A 23,125-nucleotide genomic window follows, 5' to 3' on the forward strand; every position below is an offset into this window, starting at 1 on the left:
GCTATTCAATGTGTCAGACTTAAAACTTAAAGGACTAATAGGGCTATTTATTTATATTTAATTAATGTTTAACACTAATGTGTAAACAGTTAAACACTTATAATATTTATTATCAGAACGTGAGAGGCCTTAGAACTAAAACAAACACTTTTTTCCAAAACCTTCTAGCTAATAACTATTTTGAAATTATAGCCCTGACTGAAACATTTTTAAATTCTGATGTGAATACATCAGAATTGTTTCCTGAAACTTATAATGTTTTTAGGTGTGACCGAAACCTGGAAGCGTCAGGAAAATTGAGTGGGGGTGGGGTTTTAATTGCTGTATCAAAAAATATAAAATGCTACAGATTAGATAGTTTGGATATCGTTACTGATTGTTTTGAGAGTGTTTGGGTAAAGTTGCCTAATGATAAAGGTGGTTCATTGTATGTTTGTATTGTTTATATAAGACCAAAATCAAGTATTGCAACCTATCAACGTTTCTACGAAAACTTATACAAATTAAATTTAACCAACAATTGCAATGCAATTATTTTAGGAGATTTTAATTTGCAGGTATTTGGCGCTAATTATGATTTATCTAATGGTGATAGCTTTTGCAGAGAACTTCAATTGGTCTTAGATGAACAAAATTATTTGTTAAAAAATAATGTTTGTAATTTTCAAAACAAAACTTTAGATTTAGTTATTACGAATATTGATGACACAACTGTTATACGCTGCAATGACCCATTAGTTTGTGAAGATGCTTATCATCCGGCGCTTGAGGTTGGGATCGTTATCGGCGCTCCGTTATCGTGTCGGTCAAGGTCGAACGTGTCGCCGGCCTACTGCTTTAATAGAGCGGACTTCCTTGGTCTTTATCGTAAGTTGGCAGAAATTGACTGGGGTTGCCTTAATTCTATATCAGACATTAATCAAGCTATAGAGTTTTTTTATAAAAAAATATACGTTTTTGATGAAACTTGTCCTAAGAAAAAATCAAAACAATCCAAATATCCATTTTGGTTTACAAGAACCATAATTTTTAATATTAAGTTGAAAGACAAATTTCGTAGAAAATTTAAAAAAATTGGTAAACAAATAGATTTTGATAATTTTAAACGTTTGAGGTCAATAGTAAAAAAGGATATTAAAGACGCGTACACTAATTATATTTATAACTTGGAAAACATCATTATATCGGACAGTAATAAGTTCTGGAAATTTATAAAAAACAAAAAAACAGTAAAAAATAATCTATTAATGATGGAATATAATAATCGTCAATTAAATAATGGCAAGGAAATTGTCCATGCTTTTGAGCAGTATTTTAGTTCAGTTTACACGAAATACGCAGTGGAGCCTACAGCTGAGATGGCTTTGACTGGGGCCACCTTGGCAGGCGTGAGTTGCCTATCCCTGGACCGGGTGTTTGAGCGAGATGTCCACCTTGCTATTAAAAATCTCAAGACGAAAACTACTATGGGTCCTGATCTTATTCCACAATATTTAATTAAAGGTTGTATTGATATATTTACCAAGCCACTTACTCTCTTATTTAATTTAAGTTTAAAAACTAGAGTTTTTCCAGAGAAATGGAAATTAACAAAAATAACACCAATTTTTAAAAGTGGGAAAGAGACACAAATAATTAATCACAGACCTTTTGCTGTGCTTTCTGTCCCAGCCAAAATTTTTGAAATTATTCTCCAAAAGCCGTTAAATAATCATTTTAAAAGTTTTCTAAATTCTAGCCAACATGGATTCGTCCCTGGTCGGTCGGTTAATACCAATTTGTTATCTTTTACACATTACGTCTCTCGGGTTTGGATTTGATGACTCAGACGGATGCTGTCTTCCTTGACCTGGCCAAGGCCTTTGATAGAGTAGATCATTTAATTTTGTTAAGGAAAATGCACTATTATGGGGTCTCTGATAGTCTAATACGCTTTTTTGTTTCTTACTTAATTAATAGAAATCAATATGTGTTGTATAAAGGTCATGTATCGTCATCTTTTAAGGTTCAGTCAGGGATACCACAAGGGTCAAATTTGGGCCCATGTTTGTTCACTATTATGATTAATGATTTGTGTAATTGTGTGACTTTTTCCAAACCGTTATTATTTGCTGATGATTTAAAATTACTAAAAATAATATCAAATCAATCTGATGCCAATGAATTGCAAGGGGATTTGGATAATGTTTATCAGTGGGGAGTGGATAATAAAATGGAATTTAATATTTCTAAATGCCATGTTATGACATTCAGTAGGTCAAAAAATTGTATTAATAAAGATTATTATTTAAATGGGAAATTGATTTCAAGGGTTGATTCAATAAAGGATTTAGGTGTTTACATTGATTGCAATTTGTCTTTTAGCGAACATGTTTTTAGATGTATTTCTTCTGCAAATCGAATGATGGGGTTTATAATTCGGCAAGGAATAAATTTTACTAATATTAGAACATTGATTGCATTGTATAGGGCCTTGGTCAGGTCCAGGTTGGAGGCGGCTTGTATTATATGGAATCCCATTCATGTTATACACAAAGATGCCATAGAAAGGGTTCAAAAAAGATTTTTACGCTACCTCTATTATAAATGTTTTAATATTTATACGTATTTAATTCCTTATGAAGAGCTGATGAGTCTGTTTGGGTTTGAGAGTCTGAGCCTGAGGAGGGATGTGATGGAGCAGATGTTTTTGAGGGGCCTGGTTCAGGGACGGGTGGACAGCGCTGAGGGTCTGGGGGTTATAAGTTTTAGGGTCCCTAGCTTTAACAGTAGAGGCGGGCTACTGTTTGAGCTGCCACACGTGCGGACGGTGGCGCACGCGTCCTCGCCTCTGCTCCGGATGGTGAGATCACATAATATGATGCTTTCAGGTGGAGGTGATATAGATATATTTTTCGAAACGGATTCTACTTTTGAAAACAAGTGTCTAATGCTTCTTAAACTGAGATCTTAATGATTATGTATAACATTGTTATTTATTAATTTATTTATAAAATTGTTAAATTTCTAGAATAGATATATTACACAACATATTGTTTTGCTTTTTTTCTGCATGTTGAAATGTACAACTTAAAATATGTTGCTTGTTTGTTGATTATTAACTAAAATACAATTAATTTATTTGTGAATCCCAAATGCATGTTATACACACATATTGTTGTTGTTTATATATTGTTATTGTTATTTTTTATTCTGGCCATTTAATTTATTGTTGTTATTTACTTATTGTTGTTATTTATTTGTTGTTGTATTTATATATTATTTGAGTGAGTTGTATCTATTTACATAAAGGATATATATGCGTGTGTATTCCTTAAAATTAAGGTGTAGGTATAATTATTATTAAGTAATAGTTTCAATTATTATTGCTTTTAAAATTTATTGCTTGTTGCATGTGGTTGGGGACTTTAACCCACAATATATTGTATTGTAATAAGAGAACTGCCCCAATGTAATTGGGTTGTTACCTGTTTTGGAGCATGTAAAATAAAATAAAATAAAAAATCTTTTACAAGGCTATTCTGTAAGTTGTGTAATTGAGACATTTAAGTTGCCCAGGGCCTCTGCTGAAACTGGAGGAACTTTCATATTTGGTACTATATTATTTATCCTTGGTTATTTTTCAAAAGTTAAAGTTTTTACTTACTAAAATGTTTGATTCAATTTTTAGTGCAACCGTCCAAATTCAAAATTTTAAGCTATTTGCTGCAGTTAAGTAATTCAAAAATAAATATTATTGTTTTTATTTTATTCACTTCATTAAATTTAGTACACAATAAAAGAAAATAATTCCATAACACAACACAATCTAAAGAATTTGGTAAACTGAAACTAGTACTTCTGCATCAAACACAATTTAATGCAGAAATATAAATAACATCTAGAAAAAAACAAACTACCATCTGTAAGCAGACTTCAATAATCTTAAAGACCGCTTAACAATATAGCTCAACTTACGGGCTTTCGATTAGTCTAACAAAAATCAGTATGTAACTTACTGGTAATAGAACTGGTGAAGTTATTTTATCCTGTTTTTATGGCACTTTTATTGGAAACAACCTTATTGCCATTAAAAAATGATGACGGATACTTTGAGCGTAAATCATTTTTATCAACATGTGTACAAAAGTATAGCAGAAGAAAGCTTTAAACTGTTTTTGAAGTTTTGTTGAAATCCACTGAAACACAAGATTTAAAAATAAGAAAACGTGAATAAGCCAAAAGTGTTTATTTCTTTTGACAAAATAACAATCACAAAATATTGCATGTACAGCATTTATAAATCTCAGGAACACAGTATAAAAGTCTCACAAGATAAATAGGTATTTAACACACATTTACATCAATAACATAAATCATTCACATTCTCAGCTAAGGACGTAGGATTGGTCGGCACGCTTTTAAGGTAGGATTTGGTGATTAGTGTTTTAGTATTGCTTTAACTATACTCATTACACTGATCAACCACGATCATTTCAACATCTATTGGAAACAATCATTCAACATCTATTCTATGTTTCAAATACAAAATACTGATGATAATGCATACAATTAATAGAATGTAATTGGTTGATATGGAGAACTAATATACTATTGTATACACACTAATATACTACTAGAGAACTAATACTAGAAATAAACATCTAAGAGCATAGATAGATATTTCATAACATAAATTACACTGCATTTAAATTTAAATTGGTTTTAAGTGTTATATTACTAACACTATCAAAACAAAAACCATTATCCTCAGACTGTCCACAACTGCCATGATAAATAAAAATAAAATTGTATTCAAATGTAACAAAATTGATAACAAGTATAAATAAAATATAAGTATATGTGCGTTAAATAACACTGAAAGACCTGTTTGTTCCTCTGTAACACATACGTTATATAGAAACCTTTTAGACAATTAGTTTCCTGTAGGCTTACTCTTTTAATACATTATACTGACTTTTGATTTGAAGATTACTAATGTTTTTATGATAAGTAACTGTTTAAAATTCCTATTAAATACTATAATTAAGTTTGGGTACAACTTAATCTTAACAAAACTGTTATTTTGATACACAGACTTTGGATAAAAGCAACATTGCGCTGCTAGGCTAAAAGTAAAACATTAATATGGAGCCATAAGGTCAAAATTTATTCATTGCTTGGGTATAATCTAAGTGATGCAGAGAATATGCTTTTTTACTTGTTTCTTTGTGGACTAAATATTTTTTACATGATTCAAAATGGAGAACAGTAACTTTTTTTTTTTAAATAGTATAAAACTAAATATTTGTACGCATAAAGAACACTTATTTTTTAGGACAAAGGCATATTGTGTCATATATCAGTACTTTTAGCATACTCAAAAGTGAAAGCAGACAATGAATTGACACAATTTTTATCTTATCAGCTCTATTTGTGGAAAAACTAAGTGCTTTTACACAACCACTCGAACTGTCTACATCCACCCGAGTGTGTTGATACCCAGCTTCACTGTCAGCCCGACCAGAGTAAACAGACCAAAGTAGCCAAATCCTCCCTGCATTCTCTTCGAGGGATCTGAAATATTCAATTTTCTAATAAAAATATATCCAGTAAAAATATAATAATACAATACTACAATGTTACCATTTGCATATTAACTTAATGGATAATACTAACACGCCCCGTCTCTATATTGGTAGCTACTCCAATTACTTTTATTATTATTTTGATACAAGTTACTGTAACTGTAAAAACTAATACTGTTTGAAATGTTTATTTTTTGTTATACATTTTTTTAACTAAGTGAAACTATTGCTTCAAAAGTATTGTGGGTATAGGTATATTGCAATGACATAAAATCGGAATTGAACTTCTCAATTCTAATGAAAAGAAAAGTTGCTCTTCTTGAGGCAAACAATCTCAACTTAGAGTAATCTTATCTTGCTGAAAAATAAATTAAGGCTCATCTCCCCTTAAGAAAGTTATTCATTGAACAATACTGTAAAATTGACTTTTATTAAATGCATTATACAGACATGTTTTGAGCCGTTCCAAATTTATTCATCACAAATAACAAAATGCTTTTAAATTACTTGACAACAAGGTCCCTTTTATTCCTTCACTCTATCAGTATGATTCAGTATCCAAAACATTAAAAATTCAGGATATACCCTAGAACGAACCTCCAGAGTAGTAGCCCCTGGCGTAGGCGATCCTGCCGAGACACCAGGTTGTACCAGCAACTGCTGCCACGACGGGATGTTGCAGGCCTCCCAACAGCAATAGAGTTAGGAACTGGGGGTAGTTTTCCAGCCTGATTTGACATACAACAATAAAAAATTATTCACATAAGTTAATTCTTAAAATAAAAATGTTTAACTGCAAATTGTATAAAGAAGAGACTAACAGAAAACTCTAAAGTCCTTAAATTGCAACAAAATTAGTACACATTTTTTTAGATCCCTCACTTTGTATACAAATTAAGAAACTTATAAGTTCAAAGGTTTTGCTCAGAAAAACTAAATACGTGAAAGCTTCAAATAGTAGGGTTCAAATTTATTCACAAACCGGTCCAAGGTTTTAACTTACTTTTATGAAATATTTATATTATTGTTTACGATTCCTATACAGGGTGGCGCATATATCAGTTTCCCCATAAATTGGGATATTTTGTTTTAATAGGTTGGTAACAATGTTAAGTTGGCAGCAACACTGAATAGGTTCATTGTTGTCTGCGTTAATCATCATAACTGTGTGTACTGGTCGGATGTAAATCCTCATAATGTAATCCCAACAGAACTTAATGTGCCTGGTGTTATGGTATGGGGAAGTATTTCGAGTACTGCACTGATTGGTCCTTATTTTCTTCAAGGAAATGTTAACTCAGAAATTACTTACGGTTGCTGCAAGTAGTAGGTTCCCGAGCTCAGAAACAATCCTGTTTTCAATATGCGTTCGCTCATCTTACAACAAAATGGTGCTCCAGCACATTTCAGTATCCAAGTTCGAGATTTTTTAAATAACACATTTAATGAATGGATTGGTCGCTGTGGTACAATTGATTGGCCTGCGAGCTCGCCAAACCTGACCCCATGTAATTTTTCACTGTGGGGTATTATAAAGGAGATTGTGTATGCTTCAAAACCACAAAATCTTGACAAACTCAGAAAACTAATTAGAAATTCATTTGAACTTGTTAATAACAATAAACCTTTATTGCTAATAATTTGTGATTCTGTTCTCAGTCGTTGTAAGAAGTGTACACAAAATCAAGGTGGACATTTCGAACAACTGTTATAACATTGTATGGTAATATGTACGTAGTTTCATATAATAAATTTTGTTTCTTGCCTAAAAGTGTTTTATTCAATTAACCTATAACGCCTTTACATTTCTCTTAACTGGGGAACCTGACATATGCGCCACCCTGTATTTTCTTTGCACACGCATCAGTTTATAAATATAGTTAGATGTTGGAAGCAAGAATTTAATTTTAACATGTGCTTCAAATACATTGTAGGTAATTTTTATTCGTGTTTTTTGTTAATTTCTATCCACTTTCTGGTCTAAAAAAGCAACAGAATCTCACTTGCCATACAAAGAGTCCCTTCGATCAATTTAAAATACTGAACGCATCACAGAGAAGAAATTTTGTTAATTTAATTTGAAAATTCATATTGACACAATACTTCAATGCTAAATTATACTTGTTTTAAAAGTAACATAAGTACACCTGATTTTGGATGATGTACTGGAGGTTTAGTGTTAACCGCACAAATAAAAGTTATATAATCTTTGGACTCTTGCTTTATTTTATTCGTTACCCAATGTAGGCTTTATAAGAATATTGTGTGTAGTCTTTAAGAAGTCAGTCAAAGAGCTGTGGTGGAGATCAAGCAAGTTTAGAGCTATTAAAGTTTAAAGATACATGTCTATTAAGATTAAAAGAAGTGTTCCTCAAGGAATTATTTTGGGGCCATTGCTGTTAGTGCCTTTTATTGGAGACCTACAAGAGCACCTGGGGAGTGTTGCTTTCCAATATTATATGTGGATAACACAGTCCTCGTCACGAACAACAAATCAGTTCAGGCACTAGTAATGTACACCTACATAACAAAAACTAGAGCTCAGAATAATGCCTCAACAACGATTTGGTCTTCAATGCATTCAAAACAAAATGTATCATATGGGGAAGACATATCACACAGATGATGTAGTTTTTCCATTAGATCTGGAACAATTTGCAAAAACATTTGAGTGACAATAGTCTCTCATGGAATCAACATGATGTAGATGTACTGTGTTCAAAACTCAGTTCAGCACTTTTTGTTTTAAAGAGACTCAAATTCATTAGCACTCTGGCTGCTACCAGAACAGCTACCCAGGATAGTTTTGAAAAAGCGTGCAGTATCAATCATGGTTAGCTTAAATCCTCAAGACAGTTGTAGAGTGTCTTTTATGAACTTCGGTATACTGGTCTACTTAAACCACTGAGATAATTCAACAGGCCTTAAAAAAAGTCTTTTGAGGAACAGCAATATCCATAATCGTCAAACAAGACATGACGATGATTTTAATTTGTCAAAACAAATCAGCTCTATTATCGCAAATAAGCTATTGATTACAGGTGCCAGGCATTACAACATGCTACCAGGAGAACTCAAGAACCATGGCCTGAAGAAGGTTTGAAGAAGAAAATTTTCAAGTGGCTAGTTCATCAATGACTAGAAGAAGAAGAAGAAAAGTACTTTATTTCAAAAAAATACATTAACATAACATAATATTCATCTGGTAATCTTTGCACAACAAACAATGATATTAAACAGTATGTTTGTTTGGTCGCTACCTTTTCTATACTTATTCGACTTAAAGAACAAACATATCTAACAGAAGCAAAACAAAAAACAGATTTACACTTATATTTAAATTTTAAAAATTAAATCCTATATGTAACAGGAATAGAAATATTTGCAAAGATAACAATTAATTCAATTGTTATCTTTGCAAATATTTCTATTCCTGTTACATATAGACTTTACCAACTAAACATTCACTCCAATACAATCAATTAACATAAAAAGAAAGGACAACAAATAAACTATGTTTCGATCTTGGATATTTACTTGCCTACATGCAAACTTATAAGCAGCAAACATGGTAATAGCGGTAAAAAAATATAATAATTAACAAAATTTAATTGTAACGTTTGCAAATTTAGAAATTTTATCTCTGTAAACACGTATGTCTTCTACATAGTAATACAATTTTACATAAAAAATAAATAAATTATATAGAAACTAAAACCAATTCATTGATGAGCTCTAACCTATACTTCCAAGCTAATTTCATATATTTCCCTAAACTTTGCCAATCCATTCCATTTAAATAGCTTTCATATTCATTTTTTGACAATGTACATTTTCCGAGACAATATTTTCAATACCTAATAAAAGTTTCTGTGAATGTTTTAACTGTTAATTGTAAATAATGTATTGATTCTAACTAAAAAAATAACGTTTTTTGATGAATAAAACACAATATTGTCTATTTTATACTGTTTGATTCTTAGTTACCACAGCACAACTAGCTAACACAACACCATGGCAAATATTTACTCAATATTTAATCAGAAATCTACAAGCCCTCATCTGACACAGGTCTGAGACTCTAACTCAGCAGTGAACTTTTCACTTACTTTTTACCACTTATCTTGGTAGCAAACGCTTCTCCCTCCTTCTAAGCTATATCATTGTACAACACACAAACTAAGCACTAAACCCATTTAACAGAAAAAAACTGGTGCCTGAAGTACATGAAATATACCAATAAAGATAACTAAGCTGTCAAAAGACCCTGAGATATTTTTCAGCAAGTAATATATCAACACTAACTTAAAATGTATTTAGTTATTAAAATCAATATAAACAATAGGTCAACGAAATTATTCTCTGTTTCACTGAAATACATTAAATGGTATTGAGTAATTGTGTCACAGTAAAAAGATAATTATCATGGGAATTCAGCCATGCAAGTAGGCCTACTATAGATAGTTTCAAAGCAATTTTATTTTTAATCTGTAAAAACAAGCAACGTTTTATAATATATATTTATTTCAGGGGAATTAGTCAATGTCAAATGTATTTTTATCCATAATATTGTTATAAATATTGGTTTTCTTTTTGAAGAAATAAATATATTTGTAATATATGTTAAAACTTACGTATTTTGATGTGCACGCTGATAGCAGTTGAACAGATCATTGGTAGGGCTGTACATTGTGGGATAAGCCACATTATACTTCTTTCTGGCAGCTCCAACCTAGAATACAAGAAACTTACATCCTTATCTAGCAAAAGGTCATCTTATTTATTCTTAACAATCTAACACAAATCTGTTGAATATGAATTAATAATATATGATAATTCATATAATATATAAATAATACAATAAAATTTGTATATTCTTAATATTTTTGACAAATTTTCTCTACCGCAAAACTTGAGTAGGTAGAAACTTTCATAATAGTCATATAAAATCTCTTAATTTTTTTAAATTTAGGTACTTTTAAGTATGGAAGACAATTAAAAACATAAGATTTATGCTTTAAAATATTTTCAATTCACTTAGCATAAATTGTATTATCATTAAATATAGTAATTAACAATGTGAGTACACCCAGATGTGAAAATGTGCTTATGCAATACGATTAAATCTTTCACTGGTAAGATTTGGGCACAGTGAAGAAGTTTGCTATCCTTTTTTACACATTGACTGTTATTAAGTCAAACTTTTCATTCTATATAACCTGTATAAAGTAATACAACTGATGTGTTATCAATATATTTCAAATGTAATATAATAATTACATTTCTAATATGATCTTGTGTTATTAAACATGACAATACGCGGTTTAACATATGATACTTTCCAGAGATTGTATGATCTATTGTAATTTTTAATTCTTTAAATGCAATATTAAAACCAATAATTTACGTTTTGTATATTTGTTATACAATTATTATGGAATATAATATTTTTTCTATCAAGTTATAATACCAATAAATGACAATGCTTAGATATAATTGCACAGTGTAAGAATGAATCAACCAAGTATGAGAGATAGTAGTTTTAATTTTAGTAAATTTCTGAATCATAAGAAAGTGTACTAGGGAGTTACTAAACATTTTAAGATTTTAAAACATATGATGGAGGCCTACTATTTAGATATTAGCCTACATTACATAAACATGATTATCCATTAAATCCATTTCATAAATCTATTAAAAATGATAAAAATCTGTTTTTTAACATTGAAATAAAAATATACAACATAACTTTCTTAACATTTAGCAAAAACCATGGTAAATGCACATGCATTTTTGAAGCAATTATATCCAAAGACCTACTTGTAAATTTACATAGGATTTGATTTTAAATGCATCAGTTCTATTCTAATCATTACCTTAATTCCTTTCCACATCACCATGAAAGTTGATCCAACTGCCACCAAGACAACATAACCGTATTCCTTAGGAACTAATATTGAAACCATTTCAGAGCCGCTGCCCAAAACAGGTAATGCCCTGAAAAATATATTAAATAATTAATGCACATGCCAGGTAGGCCTAGATAATGCGTTCTCAGGATTTAACATCACAAAACATTAACTTTATTGTCAAGGTGCAAAAGTCATAAAATGCATTTATCACAACAAAGTGACCTTAGATATTTCAGTATTTTGGTGTCATCCAAAGGCTACTATTTATGGTTTTTCTCATCAGGGACTTAAAATAAGTAAATTATTAGAAAGAATTGGATTTTATTTGACTTACCTACTGTGAAAATTACACGTCATTATGAAAATTGGTTCTTGTTTTCTGCCTCCCAAAAGGAAGTGGAAAGAGGGCACTATGTCCCTATCTACTACTTATAACGTGATATAAGTGAGTTTACATTAGGTTATCATAAAAATGTAACCAGTAGTACCAAAGTTAACGATAACCTTTACGAGCACTCATGTGATCTGACCTTGAATTTTGGAACTATCTCAAGGAATGTTTTTCTGTCTTTACCAGAAGTGCGGAGTAGCGCCGTGCAAAAAAAGAAACATTTCTCAAGATAAATAAATATATATATATATATATATATATATATATATATATATATATATATATTACTTGTACCATCCGAAAACACTTGTCAAATAATAAAAATATTTTACTTTTTAATACATAACTTCTCTTTGAATTCAAAGACAACTTGAAAAAAATTAATTAATTAATTAGTATACTAGTTTGGTTATATTGATAGTTATAGTTTAATAATATTGTTTGTCAACATCAAAATAAAGAACTGGGTCCGCTTATCGTACTTTATCCCCACTTTATTGAACTTTGTAACTATCTTATTAAAGTGCCTTTCCTCACATAGGATATATACATAACCAAGTCTATAGGCATGTGATAAGACAACAATTAATTTAAACACGATAGCCATTTTGCTTTTACTTTACAAAACTAAATATATTAAAGCAAACAAATAACACATCTTTTTGGTGCATGGATACTGTGAAAAATCCCACCAGACAAAAGATTAAAAACTAGAGTTAGTTAAAAGCCACCGCTTCAGATATTAAGAAAATGGGTAGGGTACGATAAGCGGACCCGGTTTTTTATATCGAAGAATGTAATCATCGATACCTAATATTCGCATCTCAAATTCTAGACTATCAATCGATATAAAAGTATCTATAGTCCTCAATAACAATCATATATTTTAAATTAAAATATGAATTTAATATTTACAGTGATCAAACAAATTATTATAACCAAAATTAGGAAAACTGAAGAGACCATATTTGCTCCTCTCACAGTTACAGTTGTTTCTTTCCCACAAATTTCACATAATGGGTTTTTCGGTACGAGTCCCACATGTTGAAGTCACAAAAAAAGTCTTACCATCTTTCAAAGCAATGTCGTGTAGTTTTCTAAAATTGACTGCCACTTTTAATAATCAAATGTTACTTATATAAAATTGAAATATTACATTACGAGTATTATTTGAAAGTGTTTACAGCTGTTGATACAGATTATTAAAAGTTAATTGTTCAAAATAATTAATCAGTATCGATTAATTACATCGATGGTTTGATTAAGTAATATCGTTTGCCAATTACGATATAAAAAAACCGGGTCCGCTTATCGTACTCTACCCGAAATTAATAATAAAATCTATAACTGTAACTTTAATTGATAGTAGACACAATCTTCCTGTTGACTACTTACAACAAAAATCTGCTATGATATCCTTTAATGTAGACACTGATGTATCAGTTCAAATACTGTACTCAGCAATATATTTATTATCATACTACATAATAACTACATTAACTAGGTGACAAGTCAAGTGCCAGAATTAATGCAATTCATTGGATGATGAAATTGTTACACTTTTTATCAAATAAATTTGCAACTCATCAGGAAATGTATTATTATACTATTATTAATCTAGCCTAAATACACTGTAAATTAATATAGTTATCTCTCACTTACATTATCGTTTAATCAACAATTTACAAGTAAAAAGAGTGGAAACTTGTACACTGTACAGTTGGAAAGCAGACAGGTTAATGTAAATAAAATATACTACATAGATAATAAATCTAAACTTACCTTCTTCCTAAGGGCCTGTTCACATGAGCGCGACGTGTCGCGCGACTTGCGCCGCGCGACACGTCGCGCGACTAAAAAGACAAACATATAACTATGGCAGCATACACATGGTGCCGCGCCGCTGAACCTGCCGCTAGTTGTGTCGCGCGACTCGTAGTATACGCGTCAACCGCGCGACTTTAGCGCGGCTTCAGTTGCTTGTTTTGTATTGTAGCGTACACACGCCGAGTCCAGTAGTGATATTGGTGAGTGAATATGGAGATGGAGCAAGACCCATTTGACACCCGATCGTTTTTTTATTGATGAAATTGAAAAGAGAAGAGCATTGTGGGATCTTGAAAGTCCAGATTACAAGAACAGGGTTTTAAAGAGATCTGCGTGGGAGGAAGTTGTAGATATCTTTTCTAAAACTGAAAGCACAGTTGAAGAGAAAAAAGCAGTTGGGTAAGTGCTAGTTTTATATTTAGAGCAATACAGTAATTTGATAATTGTTTCATTAAATAGCCTTTGGATTAACTATACCAAATACAATGTGTTTAGAAAAGCTAGAGGTATAGAAATGAAGAATATTAAAAACAAGTAACTTACAAAGCATCAGCAGGGTAGCTTGAGGTTTAGGTATAGCTATATATCTATTCTTTCACTATTTCATAGCAAAAAACAATATTTTTTTAACATTTTATTTTGAAAAAAAAAAAATGAAAAAATAAAAACTTCATTTGTTGTGTTTGTATGTTTTCAACAATCATTGCTATAGTTTTTGTTATAGTGAACCATATTTAGGTAGGTCTATCCCTAGATCTGCGCAATCGACCTCGCAAAAAAATTCATGTTCGAACATAGTCTTACATATAAAAAAAACATGTAAGCTCAAAAAACATGAATTTTTGGCGGAGGTCGGTTGCGGAGATCTAGTGGGAGGGGGGGGGGGTGAGGGTTTTAAGAATAATTTGGCTACACCTCTAATGACGTTATGTGGGACAATAACTGCAACAGTTTAAATAAATTGTTTTATTCAAAAGATGCATAATCTGATAATATAACATTGAAACAAGTATATTCTAAATGTCGATTGTACAAGACGAATAACATTATTAAATAAATGTAGAAAGTCTTGTTTCACTTTGCAGGATTACAAATACAACAGAAAAGTGTCATTAACTTATTGAAGAAACTTCAAAAGCATGTACAATAAAACTTATTTTTTGCAATTGTTATCTGAATATCTCTGTCAAGTTGATATTTTACAGAATAATGAGGGGTTTAATGATATATACATTCAAATACTTAAAACTATGGTTTTACTTCAGATATCGATTGTCTATTTTACTTATGCCATTCTGTCCTGCCATGGCAGTTTACCCTCTTCGACAAAATACCGAGCAAATTTGTCTCTGACCTGTTTTGCATACATGTTAGACCTTGGTAAATTGGTATCATTCAATCTGATAAACGGTGCTTCATACAGAGTATCTTCAAATCTAACCCCGTCTCTTTGACGTACATAGTTGTTGTAACATACAACATGCCAATATAATGCTTTCTGCAAGATCTAAATTTACATTTAAAGGTCTATGAAATATGCGCCATTATTTGCTAAAATACCAAATGTACACTCTATGTACCTGCGCGCCCTGGAAAGACGGTAATTGAAAACTCTCTTCTGCCAAATCAGTGCATTTCCAACGTACGGGCGCAAGATGTTTTTGCGTTAGTCCCAAAGGCATCATCACCAACAAAAACGTGTGGTAATGGTGTTTTTTATCAACATTTGTAATAGGTTTTGGTCCAGGAATGCTCAATTTATTTTCTATCAGGTTTTTGTAGAACTTTGAGTCTTGAAAAAATTGAAGAGTCATTGCTTTTGCCATATGCTCCAAACGTCAACAAATAAGAAACGGTAGTTTGCATCACAAAACTGCTAACAGTATGGTAGAAAAAAAGTGTTTATAATTATAATAAAGAGAACCTGAATCTTGTGGTTGCACGATTCGAATATGCTTGCAGTCTATTGCACCGAGACAGTTGGGGAAGTTTGCATACTTCATAAAGTCGTCACTTACTGCTTTCCACATGTCTTCTGTCATTTCAGGTGTACACACAGTCTTCAGCTTAATCCAAATTGCAGCACAAACCTGTCGGACTACAAGAGATACAGTAGACTTCCCCAGTCTATAGTTGTAATGCAGTTCTGCAAATGAGCATCCAGTAGCCAAGTACCTGTAACGAAATTAATTGTTTTTACAAACTATAGTAAAAATCTGTTAATTCTTGCTTTTATTTTTAGGAATTGTACTTCAAAAAAGGTGGAAAAATCTGAGAGATAGTTTTTGCAAGAGAGTTGAGAAAAAAAAAGACTACGAAGTCTGGCTCAGGAGCAGTTAAGGGTACGCCTTATGTATATTTTCAACGGCTGATATTTCTTGAAAACACTGTACGTAACAAAGAAAACAACAAAGTAAACTTAGATTTAAGTAGTAATTCCCAGTTGCCCGAGGAAGAGGAAGCAGATACCGAGGACTTGGTTACGGCCTGGACCAATTAATTTCAGGAGAGTCGCAAAGAAAAAAGATAAAACTAAATCCCGTTGATAAACACTTCTCGGACATATTGACCAAAAAGCATTGCTGTTCGGGAGAAGAAACAACAACTTGAAAGTACCAACGATGACGAAGACAAGCTGTTTTGCTTATCGTTGTACAAAGAGTTAAAAAAAATACCCGAACAAGGACGTATACGCACCAAAATACAATTGTTAGAAGTAATTCAAAGATCTCAAGAGTGTTACCAGCCTACTCACCATAGTGCACCTCACATAGTCGCTCCGCCTCAACAAAACTACTCAACATATAACACATCTGTTACCTCGCTATTACAACAACCCATTACGGGCAAGGCGCTGCAAACCCAAACCTGGAATCAAAAACCCATCTGTACCTCACTTCAACAATCCATACGGGCAAGTCGCTGCAACCCAAACCTCGAGTCAAGGACCAGCTATTTCACCTGCAGAAGGTTGTTTCTCACCAGAGTCACAAAACAGTTCTGACTTCACTGAGCTTTACAACTAATTAACTTATTATTTCTTTTGATTGTTGTGTGCTCATCATATTTTTTTACTTAAAGTTACTATTTATATTTCATTATTCACATTTAGTAGAAAACTTGGATCGATGGTGGACATTGAACTGTGTCGCTTTTAATGTTTTTATTCGTTGTAGTTAAATACAAATTTCATTTATGTAACTAATAAAAAACTACTTACCTCAATGTGATGACTAGTTTTTTCTTCTGGTGACACAACTATCTCTCACTACATTTGAAACAGGGTTCAATGTCATGCTTTATTATTTGTAAAAGTTCGTCAAAAGATTTTATGCTCATTCTAAAGTAATTAAAAAACTTCATCCCGTACTTCCTTAAAACTCTTGGATAAAGTGTAACGAATGCACCATGAGTAAGTCTGTCTTTTAAAAATTGGATGCACCCACCACTGCCTTTGTCGTCGTTTGCGAATTTTGTACCGACGGTACAAAATATAGAGACATGTTGCCTCTTTCCACTTCCATACCGGCAGTGCACTAGTTGTCGGCCGCCCGTTCTGCCGCTCATTCGGCCGCCGAATGTGTACGGAGCCATTTTTCTGTCGCGCGGCGTGTCGCGCGACAAGTCGCGCTCATGTGAACAAGCCCTAAGAAACATAGGGTTTCAACACTTAACAGCTGATGATCATATATACCATAGACTAACAAATCCAAATATGCTGAGCATTACACTTTTTTTTACTTTAAAAATTGTAATTCACGTACTCTATGACTCAGATAGCCTACAGAAAATCAACAAACTCACATACGTCTACATTAATACACTTTATTTCTTTATTTCATTCCAACGGCAAAACCAATGTTTACAAATCAAATCTATAACATGCAAATACTTAAATATACTAGTAACAGAATACTAGCATGCAAGCAGTATGTAACAACTTGAAAAGTATACTAAGAATAATAACAGCGATAAATATGTATATATAGTAACAAAAACAATTAATAAATACTATCTGTACGTATGCAAGAAATAAAAGACAAACCAATGTTTACAAATCAAACCTATAACAAGCAAATAATAAGTATACCAGCAACCGAATACAAATGCAGATATAAATACGAGCAAAGTATGTAACAACTTGAAAAATATACTAAGAATAATAACAATCGATAAATATACATATATATAGTAACAAAAACAATAACAGTCAATAAATACTATATGTACGTATGCAAAAAATAATAACAAATGAAGAATAGATACGGTAGGACGTTTCATGTAGAGTCCTGCTGTGCGGCTGTCAATACTCATCTCCTTATGGTCGAAACCCCGTCGTGGAAGAGATCCAACCCGCCGCAGTGACGGTTGCCAATCCTCATCATCCTTGCAAGTGGACCATAGAAGTCACTTAAATTCTTTACTGCTGTAAAAACGATCTCTATCGGAAAATAGCAAATTAATATCGTAAAAGTACTCTTATATCTAAATATTTTCAAATTTGATACACAATAATTAGATAAAGCAAATCTTAAATATTAGTGATGTATTATTTGTAAACTTTATCAAACACGGTATTATTAGCAAAAACCATTTTAATTTTGTTTGTAAAGAATTCCGTAATGAAACTGCGGCGCCATAGAAAATTTATAACAATTGTATATAGCTATTTTACATCACATTTTCTCAACGTTTTGTTCCTATATTTCATGTTAACCTGTATAATTTCTTTTGTAGAAGTTAAATATCGATATAACTAATCTGGGTTGACACGATTAAAACGATGCGACACGACATGGAGGGCACGCATGCTAATTGGAGATGATAATTCTGAGGTTTCGTAGTCATTTTATTACAAACTTGAAGTTAAGAAAGTCATGGCTTAGTTTACTGACGACTTATCTCTTCTAGCGTGGAATCTAGCGAACTTGAGACAAGCTTGTGGATCGCACTGTGATGTGACGAGAAGATCAATGCGATAGTAATAAATATAAGTTATTGGACCACATTTCATCGCTCTAACCAAAACTGTAGCTACACATTTTTCTCAAAGGGCAGATCCTGAAATTGCCGCCATTTTCCAACTCCGCCAATAAAAAAAATATATATATGTATATGCAGTTAAATTACGTACATTTAAAAAATTACAATATGTTAATGTTGCCATGATTACATATTAGCTCATTAATATTACTTACGCAGAAATAAACAACCCAACTTTTAATATGACCCCCATTATTGTAGCTCTACTATTATTAGTCTGTAGTTAACGTTCAAACTCAGGTATTTATTGGTAATAGGTAGGCAAGTAGATACATATTGGATTTTGAGCCTATGCGCATGCGTGGACAGGCAGCAAGCGAGTAGGGGCTGTTGTTTACCGCGACGCAGTGCCCAGTGGCGTCCTGTAGTGAACCCTAGTTTTTATTATTGAAAGTTGGTTTTCATTGGTGCAAAGTAGTTTTGGAGATTTGTGTTTGAGTTAATGTACCGAAAAGAAGATCTACTCCAGGAATTTCACTCGTAGGTTATTGAAAGGTGAGTGTTTTGTGGTAGTTTCTATATTATAGCCTTCTTACTTTTGATGATAGTTTTGTATGAGAGACAAATATCCATTGGGGGCAAATTGATACACAAAGCAGGGGGCGCATTGATACGGTGAATTAACGTGCCTCAATATTGTAAAATTAAGTTTTGATTTTTTTCTTAAGAAATATGTAATGGAATTATATTAGGAAGAAGAATTGAGGGCGAATCTCAAATTAAAGCTTTAAAAATTCTATGAAATTTTCAAGGCCTAAACGATGTCTTTAAGGGATTTAGCTATTGTCTTCAAGATCGACAAAATGACTGTTTAGATTTATTAAAACCAAGGATGAATACAACGGCCAAAAGGTTACTATGGTGTATGCTAAAGACCAAGACCAAATAGAGTCTGAGCTTGAAGAGTGCATAATGTACTCATCCAAAATGTGTTATGGATTAACTCCATAAATCATGAAAATTTATAAACTTTCTAGAGCTACTACGAATGCAAGTCTGATACTTGGATTAACTATAAAGTGTCCACTAAGGAATTGTTAACATTATTTATGAAAAACACGGCTATCAATGACTATCAATCAGAGAACCTGAACCTATAATCGTTGGACACGCAACAAAATTTATTAAAACTAATGTTGAGGTTTTTTGGCTATTTGAAATTTATTTTCGAAAAATACAAATTTGAAAACAAGGGTATATTGAATGTTGATGTGACTGGCGTGCAAACAGTACAAAAGCTGAATAAAATCGTAGCAGAAAAAGGAGTATGCCAAAAAAAAAGCTAGTCAACAGTTACTTTGGTATTGGTTGTCTGCGCCATAGGAAACTCAGTTCGTCCGATGTTTATTTTTCCAAGAGTGTGCTTTAAAGATAATTTATAATTAATAACGGACTACTAGGATGCATCGAAACTTTTTATCCATCAGGATGGATCACATCAGAATCGCTTTAAAGTTGATTAAACATTTTCACAATCACGTGAGATCTACAAAAGATTATCGTCGTTTGTTGATTTTGGACAACCATGAATCGTATTTGTCAATTGAAGTACTTTCTGTACAGTACACAAGAAATTTCTGTACAGCAAATTGTATCGTCATGTTGCCATTCCTTCCTTATACTTCTTATCGCCTGTAACATCTTGATACGTCAGTTTACGGGCATTTTAAGAAATATTATTTTGCTTAGGCGATGATTGGCTGAAGAACAATCCAAACAAAACAGTGACAATGTACATAATTCCTGGCATTGTAAAATTAGCATTTCCTGAAGCAATAAATTATACAAATATATTATTACTGGGTTTCAAACGACAGGAATCGCGCCCTAAAACAGAGACGTTTTTATTGATTATAACTTCTTATCAAGTTCCATAACGGATAGAGAGAAGACTTCGCAAAACAGTGCCGTAGAAACTTTTCTGGCTGGGACAAGCAACGCTAGGACCAAACTACAAAGAAAACCGCTTCTTCTCTGAGTAAAGATGTTTGTCTGTGCCTATCCACGGTGAGTCCTCAGGATCCTATCTCAAGGCTAAAGAACGGAAAAATAACAAATAAGTAAGACGCATGAAATCTGCCATCCTTACAAGTACACTCGTAAAGGAAAGGCTGGAGAAAAAAGGCTGTTTCTTTGGTATTATAACTTCCAAATGTCTTAGAAAGATAGAATTTGAGACACATATTCCTAATCACTTACAAAGAAAAATAGAATCGTGTTCATAAATATCAACCACCCATAGGGATATAAATGGAGTTGAAACCTCTAAAAAAACTATATATTTTTAATCGTTCGGCTGTCATAAAAATATGAAATTTGACACAACAATGTGTATTATGCCCTTGAAAAACCATCGGTATAGTGATTCTTTACACTGATCTTGTCTGATATCTGCTATATTTCACTTATAAACGGCTGATTCCAACGCTGTGTGTAGAAAAATATCGATCAAGTTTACTAACAATCCGAATAGTAGAATAAAAATTCCCTTCACAAAACTATACAAAAACGGATTTTTATGAATTATTTGATTAAAAACATAAGGAAAATGCAACATATACGGTATTTTTGAAACCAGTAAACAACCTACTTTCTTTTAATTAAGTAAAAATAGTGTCGTTGCATTAAATAAAATTGACTTGAACCTTGCACCTCGTGCTTATTGGTATTGTTTAAAATGTTAACTTTAATATTTAAAACTAGAAGAAATTTCATGCAGATTTCACGTAAAAAAACGTTTTAATATAGGTACTAATAAGAGAACTGTGACAGTTTGAAGTTTTTAACCAACATCATGTTTGTGAGCTTAGCGAGTGAACGACGCAACCAATAATGAACTTGACCATATTAATTTTTGGCCTTGGTATTATGCACAACTTTGTCTATTTAATCTTTCCTATATCTCTTATAGTTTCTAAGATCCCTTCAGTTTGTATAAAATTTGGAACACACTGTATATATTTTTTCTTAATCATAGCAACAATGTAAACGCTACTAAGATACCGACAGTAGATTACAATGACCGGAAGTAGAAGCTTTTTGACCGAAAATAAGACTTTTAAGAGCTTTGTATGTATATATTTTCTTGGTTGAGGTAACATTGGAAATGCTACTAAAGCACTGAAAATAACTTAAACTGGAAGTAGATTAGTAAAATAATGGTAAAAAAAATCATCAAGTTATGATACATTTTGTGAAAGCTTGCAAAACTGCTGAAAACGCCCTTGGCGCTTTTGGGTAGTACTTTTGGAAAATAGTCTGGCGTGCAAAGGGTGGCCCTTGAAATACCAGGATATATTTATAACTGATTTTATGGTCAACAAAATTATTCCTGGTTGAAAAGTTTTTGGTGCAAGACATTAAAACTTCTAAAGACTTAAATCTATAGCAGGCGTTCTAGAAACTCTGAAGAAATTGTCCCTGGTAAATTAGTAGTTTTTAGTCGCATTTCGTCATCGGATTGCAAATCTTAAAGCTTCTTTGCATGAAGCTATGGTTAGGTAACTATATATTTGTTAGTGCTCTTAGTCATTTGTGATAAGACCCTCTAGATATTTTTATCTCTTATGTGATACTAGTATATACTATCTTGAGTGTCTTCCGTTAGTCGACACCTCGTTTTAGATTACGCTGCCCCTCACCGCTGGCCGGGATATTGCGTCAGGCCATTCGGAAACTGTAAAAAAATTTTCAAATCTTGTTCAAAAAAAATCGTAAACGCTGTTCTTCTTAGGTTTGTTTTGTATTTCAATATTTAAAATAATACAGAAAAAGCTTGCGGAGAGGAGGACAGATAACGAAATTTCATCAGCTTCTTTCAGTCAATTGGAGTTCCATCTGCAGGAGTGTCTGCCAGATTGTAATACTCCGGAAAAACCTCTTCACTGACAAGGGCGAGCACACACTAGGACTTAGGCGAGCAAACATTAAAATAATTAACGATTATTTAATGTAAGCAGAGCCTTTGATTCAGTTGGTCATGTAATAATTTCAAACGAACATTACATAGTACCATATTCGTGGAAGTCTGTTACGTTGGATAACATCTTACTACATTATAATTCAGGTGTAAAAGGAGGTTAAAATATAGATTGCTGTTAAAATAAAACAACACGAGATAAAAATTGAATCATTAGAAAATACTCATATTTATTTATTCAAACAATACATTATCACTCAACAAAATGTACAAGTAACTTGAAACACTGGAATAAAACTTTCTCAACGAAATAAAATTATTTAAGTCGGTGAGATCACAGGGCAAACTTATTTTATAGCAAAAGTAAAATAGTTTAAACTAGTTTATCAATGTTATTAAACTCCTAAATTATAATAAAAAATTGTCATTGCTGTCCATAGTTATTAAATATAAAAATAACTAACAA

General features: G+C 32.1%; 2 protein-coding genes across 4 annotated transcripts in view; one reads left to right on the forward strand and one right to left on the reverse strand.

Annotated features, from left to right (window-relative positions):
- Window positions 1–4,213: 4,213 nt before the first annotated feature.
- Window positions 4,214–17,457, reverse strand: LOC124356706 (microsomal glutathione S-transferase 3-like). 3 transcript variants are annotated; one of them, XM_046807867.1, is made up of 6 exons: window positions 17,344–17,457; window positions 13,653–13,659; window positions 11,444–11,564; window positions 10,202–10,299; window positions 6,165–6,295; window positions 4,214–5,556 (listed from the first exon to the last, which is right to left on the reverse strand). In XM_046807867.1, the coding sequence occupies exons 3-6, from the start codon at window positions 11,531–11,533 to the stop codon at window positions 5,456–5,458; spliced, it is 420 nt and encodes a 139-aa protein (XP_046663823.1). In that variant the 5' UTR covers window positions 11,534–11,564; window positions 13,653–13,659; window positions 17,344–17,457; the 3' UTR covers window positions 4,214–5,455. The 3 variants fall into 3 exon arrangements, with proteins under 3 accessions (XP_046663823.1, XP_046663822.1, XP_046663824.1); XM_046807866.1 differs by lacking the exons at window positions 13,653–13,659; window positions 17,344–17,457 and adding an exon at window positions 13,533–13,647; XM_046807868.1 differs by lacking the exons at window positions 13,653–13,659; window positions 17,344–17,457 and adding an exon at window positions 13,266–13,389.
- A 1,759-nt stretch (window positions 17,458–19,216) lies between these two features.
- The window catches only part of LOC124356707 (calcium uptake protein 1 homolog, mitochondrial-like), a 134,045-nt gene continuing 130,136 nt past the window's right edge, over window positions 19,217–23,125 (forward strand). The window contains exon 1 of the mRNA XM_046807873.1: window positions 19,217–19,235. The gene's annotated coding sequence lies outside the window, so the exon portion shown is untranslated. The remainder of the gene's footprint in view (window positions 19,236–23,125) is intronic.

The sequence above is a fragment of the Homalodisca vitripennis genome, chromosome 3 (genome assembly GCF_021130785.1).
Source record: "Homalodisca vitripennis isolate AUS2020 chromosome 3, UT_GWSS_2.1, whole genome shotgun sequence".
NCBI lineage: Eukaryota > Metazoa > Arthropoda > Insecta > Hemiptera > Cicadellidae > Homalodisca > Homalodisca vitripennis.